The 7,453-nt window shown below is 47.8% G+C and overlaps 1 protein-coding gene across 1 annotated transcript in view; it reads left to right on the forward strand.

The window, feature by feature from the left end:
- The window catches only part of slc47a3 (solute carrier family 47 member 3), a 66,729-nt gene extending 63,582 nt beyond the window's left edge, over positions 1-3,147 (forward strand). Inside the window, exon 18 of the mRNA XM_061973218.1 lies at positions 2,702-3,147. Within this exon, the coding sequence (XP_061829202.1) occupies positions 2,702-2,901 (200 nt within the window). The 3' untranslated portion in view covers positions 2,902-3,147. The remainder of the gene's footprint in view (positions 1-2,701) is intronic.
- Positions 3,148-7,453: the final 4,306 nt, after the last annotated feature.

The following is a 7,453-nucleotide window of genomic DNA, read 5'->3' on the forward strand; positions in this document are numbered from 1 at the left end:
CATACAATTATTATTATGGCGTGTACAAGGAACCCAAAATGGCACCTATTAGGAGACATTATCTGGTGTTTTGTTTTGCAATACTATGCAAAACCAACTTTTCATTCCTGTCGATACCTGCTGATTTGTATTTGGGATCTGCATAAGTCCTGAAAAATTGCATGCGTCTTCCATTGCAGCCCACGCCGTAGTCAATAAGCTTCTTCTTTTTCTCCATCTTTTTGTTGTGGTGCATTCATGCTCCGCTGTTGCCATTTCTAATATAAAGTAGTGTACAGTTCCAACTTATATCTGTCGGTAGACTCGCTATGGAATGGCTAAAAAGTACCTCAGCACCTCCAAGTCCGAGTCCATGGTTCTCGCCCCGGAAAAGGGTGGAGTGCCATCTCCGGGTTGGGGAGGAGATCTTGCCCCAAGTGGAGGAGTTCAAGTACCTCGGAGTCTTGTTCACGAGTGAGGGAAGAGTGGATGGTGAGATCGACAGGCGGATCGGTGCGGCATCTTCAGTAATGCGGACGCTGTATCGATCCGTTGTGGTGAAGAAGGAGCTGAGCCGGAAGGCAAAGCTCCCAATTTACCAGTCGATCTACGTTCCCATCCTCACCTATGGTCATGAGCTTTGGGTTTTGACCGAAAGGACAAGATCACGGGTACAAGCGGCCGAAATGAGTTTCCTCCGCCGGGTGGCGGGGCTCTCCCTTAGAGATAGGGTGAGAAGCTCTGCCATCCGGGGGGAGCTCAAAGTAAAGCCGCTGCTCCTCCACATGGAGAGGAGCCAGATGAGGTGGTTCGGGCATCTGGTCAGGATGCCACCCGAACGCCTCCCTAGGGAGGTGTTTAGGGCACGTCAGAACGGTAGGAGGCCACGGGGAAGACCCAGGACATATTGGGAAGACTATGTCTCCCGGCTGGCCTAGGAACGCCTCGGGATCCCCCGGGAGGAACTGGACCAAGTGGCTGGGGAGAGGGAAGTCTGGGCTTCCCTGCTTAGGATAAGCGGAAGAAGATGGATGGATGGATGAGTCTGGCTCGAGTCCAAGTCATGTGACTTGAGTCCACACAGTCTCTTTAAAGATTACAAAGATCACTTTTACTAGATATCATTATTCACAGTTTTAGGAGACTTTTGGACACTATTGCTACTTTGAGTCACACACTTAAAATGATGTGATTGATAGAATATACAGTACAGGCCAAAAGTTTGGACACACCTTCTCATTCACAACACAACTGATGGTCCCAACACCATTGATAAAGCAAGACATTCCACTCATCAACCCTGATAAGGCACACCTGTGGAGTAAAAACCCTTTCAGGGGACTCGTGGAGAGAATGAGCTTATTTGAAGTTACAATTACCATCCATCCATCCATCCATCCATCTTCTTCCGCTTATCCGAGGTCTGGTCGCAGGGGCAGCAACCTAAGCAGGGAAGCCCAGACTTCCCTCTCCCCAGCCACTTCTTCCAGCTCTTCCTGTGGGACCCCGAGGCGTTCCCAGGCCAGCCGGGAGACATAGTCTTCCCAACGTGTCCTGGGTCTTCCCCACGGCCTCCTACCGGTCGGACGTGCCCTAAACACCTCCCTAGGGAGGCGCTCGGGTGGCATCCTGACCAGATGCCCGAACCACCTCATCTGGCTCCTCTCGATGTGGAGGAGCAGCGGCTTTACTTTGAGCTCCTCCCGGATGACAGAGCTTCTCACCCTATCTCTGAGGGAGAGCCCCGCCACCCGGCGGAGGAAACTCATTTGGGCCGCTTGTACCCGTGATCTTGTCCTTTCGGTCATAACCCAAAGCTCATGACCATAGGTGAGGATGGGAACGTAGATTGACCGGTAAATTGAGAGCTTTGCCTTCCGGCTCAGCTTCTTCTTCACCACAACGGATCGATACAGCGTCCGCATTACTGAAGACGCCGCACCGATCCGCCTGTCGATCTCACCATCCACTCTTCCCTCACTCGTGAACAAGACTCCGAGGTACTTGAACTCTTCCACTTGGGGCAAGATCTCCTCCCCAACCCGGAGATGGCACTCCACCCTTTTCCGGGCGAGAACCATGGACTCGGACTTGGAGGTGCTGATTCTCATCCCAGTCGCTTCACACTCGGCTGCGAACCGATCCAGTGAGAGCTGAAGATCCTGGCCAGATGAAGTTAAAGTTAAAGTTAAAGTTAAAGTACCAATGATTGTCACACACACACTAGGTGTGGCGAAATTATTCTCTGCATTTGACCCATCACCCTTGATCACCCCCTGGGAGGTGAGGGGAGCAGTGGGCAGCAGCGGTGGCTGCGCCCAGGAATCATTTTGGTGATTTAACCCCCAATTCCAACCCTTGATGCTGAGTGCCAAGCAGGGAGGTAATGGGTCCCATTTTTTACCACCACTAGGCCACTGAGTAGCCATCAGGACCACATCATCTGCAAAAAGCAGAGACCTAATCCTGCAGCCACCAAACCAGATCCCCTCAACGCCTTGACTGCGCCTAGAAATTCTGTCCATAAAAGTTATGAACAGAATCGGTGACAAAGGGCAGCCTTGGCGGAGTCCAACCCTCACTGGAAAAGTGTCCGACTTACTGCCGGCAATGCGGACCAAGCTCTGGCACCGAGCATACAGGGAGCGGACCGTTACAATTACCTGAAATAAAATGTATTTCAAGTGTAACATGAGTAATTAACACATTTCTTCCCCAACAGATGAGCCACAAAGCTGTCAGGACCAAATACACACGAACGATCCGATTGGTCCTGAGGACCCAGCAACAGTGCACTCGGTGGACCAAGAAGTCGCCCAAAGAAACGTGGTCATGCGTCGTGTTCTGATTCTGGCCCTCATGCTCCTCGTCCTGGCCGCTGGGATCAGCGCCAACCTGCTGGTAACAAACCTGGTCACGTGACGTGAAAAGCCACCGCGTTCCTAGGGTTTTTGGTGGAAAAGTTTGTCGCGAGACTGTGATGCACGGGTCTACGTCACGAGAGGCCACAGGTGAACTGGACATGAGTTTGCATGCGAATAGAGAAACAGAAACACCACAAGACACTGTAATTGCTTTGAAAATCTCAATTATCTTTCGTAATGATATACCTTTTGAGTTATGAGTCAGAGTGAGGCTAGAACATTGTTGTTAAACAGCCTATGCCAAAACGTTAAGTGCTATACAAGTATAAGTAGTACAATAGCCAGCTACTTAATACTAGGGAGACACAGTTAAGATTGCAGAAATAGCAAAGTATGTGTCAAGTTTATTCAATTTCGCAAAAGAATCACTTCTTTGTATTAAATATAACAAAAAGTACATATCAGAGGAAAGAAATATTGACAGCTGCAGGAACTGGAGGCACTAATGACAACTGTAAGAAGCCCGGAACAATAAAATCCGATCAACTTTCAATCTGACTGCTCACTTGAAGCTGTAGTGGAGAAGTGATCAGGAGTAGGGTTGCAAAAGGGTGGAAAGTTTCCGGTAAATTTCCGGAAAATTTACCACGGGAAGTTAAAGGGGAACATTATCACCAGACCTATGTAAGCGTCAATATACAGGTAAAAGCCAGTAAATTAGAATATTTTGAAAAACTTGATTTATTTCAGTAATTGCATTCAAAAGGTGTAACTTGTACATTATATTTATTCATTGCACACAGACTGATGCATTCAAATGTTTATTTCATTTAATTTTGATGATTTGAAGTGGCAACAAATGAAAATCCAAAATTCCGTGTGTCACAAAATTAGAATATTACTTAAGGCTAATACAAAAAAGGGATTTTTAGAAATGTTGGCCAACTGAAAAGTATGAAAATGAAAAATATGAGCATGTACAATACTCAATACTTGGTTGGAGCTCCTTTTGCCTCAATTATTGCGTTAATGCGGCGTGGCATGGAGTCGATGAGTTTCTGGCACTGCTCAGGTGTTATGAGAGCCCAGGTTGCTCTGATAGTGGCCTTCAACTCTTCTGCGTTTTTGGGTCTGGCATTCTGCATCTTCCTTTTCACAATACCCCACAGATTTTCTATGGGGCTAAGGTCAGGGGAGTTGGCGGGCCAATTTAGAACAGAAATACCATGGTCCGTAAACCAGGCACGGGTAGATTTTGCGCTGTGTGCAGGCGCCAAGTCCTGTTGGAACTTGAAATCTCCATCTCCATAGAGCAGGTCAGCAGCAGGAAGCATGAAGTGCTCTAAAACTTGCTGGTAGACGGCTGCGTTGACCCTGGATCTCAGGAAACAGAGTGGACCGACACCAGCAGATGACATGGCACCCCAAACCATCACCCAACCATGCAAATTTTGCATTTCCTTTGCAAATCGAGGTCCCAGAGTCTGGAGGAAGACAGGAGAGGCACAGGATCCACGTTGCCTGAAGTCTAGTGTAAAGTTTCCACCATCAGTGATGGTTTGGGGTGCCATGTCATCTGCTGGTGTCAGTCCACTCTGTTTCCTGAGATCCAGGGTCAACGCAGCCGTCTACCAGCAAGTTTTAGAGCACTTCATGCTTCCTGCTGCTGACCTGCTCTATGGAGATGGAGATTTCAAGTTCCAACAGGACTTGGCGCCTGCACACAGCGCAAAATCTACCCGTGCCTGGTTTACGGACCATGGTATTTCTGTTCTAAATTGGCCCGCCAACTCCCCTGACCTTAGCCCCATAGAAAATCCGTGGGGTATTGTGAAAAGGAAGATGCAGAATGCCAGACCCAAAAACGCAGAAGAGTTGAAGGCCACTATCAGAGCAACCTGGGCTCTCATAACACCTGAGCAGTGCCAGAAACTCATCGACTCCATGCCACGCCGCATTAACGCAGTAATTGAGGCAAAAGGAGCTCCAACCAAGTATTGAGTATTGTACATGCTCATATTTTTCATTTTCATACTTTTCAGTTGGCCAACATTTCTAAAAATCCCTTTTTTGTATTAGCCTTAAGTAATATTCTAATTTTGTGACACACGGAATTTTGGATTTTCATTTGTTGCCACTTCAAATCATCAAAATTAAATGAAATAAACATTTGAATGCATCAGTCTGTGTGCAATGAATAAATATAATGTACAAGTTACACCTTTTGAATGCAATTACTGAAATAAATCAAGTTTTTCAAAATATTCTAATTTACTGGCTTTTACCTGTATACCTTGATGTTGCAGAAAAAAGACCATATATTTTTTTTAACCGATTTCCGAACTCTAAATGGGTGAATTTTGGCGAATTAAACGCCTTTCTAATATTCGCTCTCGGAGCGATGACGTCACATCGGGAAACAATCCGCCATTTTCTCAAACACCGAGTCAAATCAGCTCTGTTATTTTCCGTTTTTTCGACTGTTTTCCGTACCTTGGAGACATCATGCCTCGTCGGTGTGTTGTCGGAGGGTGTAACAACACGAACAGGGACGGATTCAAGTTGCACCAGTGGCCCAAAGATGCCAAAGTGGCAAGAAATTGGACGTTTGTTCCGCACACTTTACCCACGAAAGCTATGCTACGACAGACATGGCAATAATGTGTGGATATCCTGCGACACTCAAAGCAGATGCATTTCCAATCATAAAGTCAAAGAAATCTGCCGCCAGACCCCCAGGAAAAGAGTGCGGATGAGGGTATGTCTACAGAATATATTAATTGATGAAAATTGGGCTGTGTGCACTCTCAAAGTGCATGTTGTTGCCAAATGTATTTCATATGCTGTAAACCTAGTTCATAGTTGTTAGTTTCCTTTAATGCCAAACAAACACATACCAATCGTTGGTTAGAAGGCGATCGCCCAATTCGTCCTCGCTTTCTCCCGTGTTTTCGTCGTTTTCGCTTGCATACGGTTCAAACCGATATGGCTCAATAGCTTCAGTTTCTTCTTCAATTTGGTTTTCGCTACCTGCCTCCACACTACAACCATCCGTTTCAATACATGCGTAATCGGTTGAATCGCTTAAGCCGCTGAAATCCGAGTCTGAATCCGAGCTAATGTCGCTATAGCTTGCTGTTCTTTCCGCCATGTTTGTTTGTGTTGGCTTCACTATGTGACGTCACAGGAAAATGGACGGGTGTATATAACGATGGTTAAAATCAGGCACTTTGAAGCTTTTTTTTAGGGATATTGCGTGATGGGTAAAATTTTGAAAAAAACTTCGAAAAATAAAATAAACCACTGGGACCTGATTTTTAATGGTTTTAACCCTTCTGAAATTGTGATAATGTTCCCCTTTAAGCTCGGGAAGTTTGGAAATGTTGACCATTTTTTGATTATTCAAAGTTGGACACCGTCCATGGGAATATATGGGAATTAATGGGGAATTACAATAATTGTATTTATTTATTCTTCCATCCATCCATCCATCTTCTTCCGCTTATCCGAGGTCGGGTCGCGGGGGCAGCAGCCTAAGCAGGGAAGCCCAGACTTCCCTCTCCCCAGCCACTTCGTCCAGCTCCTCCCGGGGGATCCCGAGGCGTTCCCAGGCCAGCCGGGAGACATAGTCTTCCCAACGTGTCCTGGGTCTTCCTCGTGGCCTCCTACCGGTCGGACATGCCCTAAACACCTCCTTAGGGAGGTGCTCGGGTGGCATACTGACCAGATGCCCGAACCACCTCATCTGGCTCCTCTCCATGTGGAGGAGCAGCGGCTTTACTTTGAGCTCCTCCCGAATGACAGAGCTTCTCACCCTATCTCTAAGGGAGAGCCCCGCCACTCGGCGGAGGAAACTCATTTCGGCCGCTTGTACCCGTGATCTTGTCCTTTCGGTCATAACCCAGAGCTCATGACCATAGGTGAGGATGGGAACGTAGATCGACCGGTAAATTGAGAGCTTTGCCTTCCGGCTCAGCTCCTTCTTCACCACAACGGATCGATACAGCGTCCGCATTACTGAAGACGCCGCACCGATCCGCCTGTCGATCTCACGATCCACTCTTCCCTCACTCGTGAACAAGACTCCGAGGTACTTGAACTCCTCCACTTGGGGCAAGATCTCCTCCCCAACCCGGAGATGGCACTCCACCCTTTTCCGGGCGAGAACCATGGACTCGGACTTGGAGGTGCTGATTCTCATCCCAGTCGCTTCACACTCGGCTGCGAACCGATCCAGTGAGAGCTGAAGATCCTGGCCAGATGAAGCCATCAGGACCACATCATCTGCAAAAAGCAGATACCTAATCCTGCAGCCACCAAACCAGATCCCCTCAACGCCTTGACTGCGCCTAGAAATTCTGTCCATAAAAGTTATGAACAGAATGGGTGACAAAGGGCAGCCTTGGCGGAGTCCAACCCTCACCGGAAACGTGTCCGACTTACTGCCGGCAATGCGGACCAAGCTCTGGCACTGATCATACAGGGAGCGGACCGCCACAATCAGACAGTCCGAAACCCCATACTCTCTGAGCACTCCCCACAGGACTTCCCGAGGGACACGGTCGAATGCCTTCTCCAAGTCCACAAAGCACATGTAGACTGGTTGGGCA

This window comes from Nerophis lumbriciformis, linkage group LG17, assembly GCF_033978685.3.
Source record: "Nerophis lumbriciformis linkage group LG17, RoL_Nlum_v2.1, whole genome shotgun sequence".
NCBI classification, from domain to species: Eukaryota; Metazoa; Chordata; class Actinopteri; order Syngnathiformes; family Syngnathidae; genus Nerophis; species Nerophis lumbriciformis.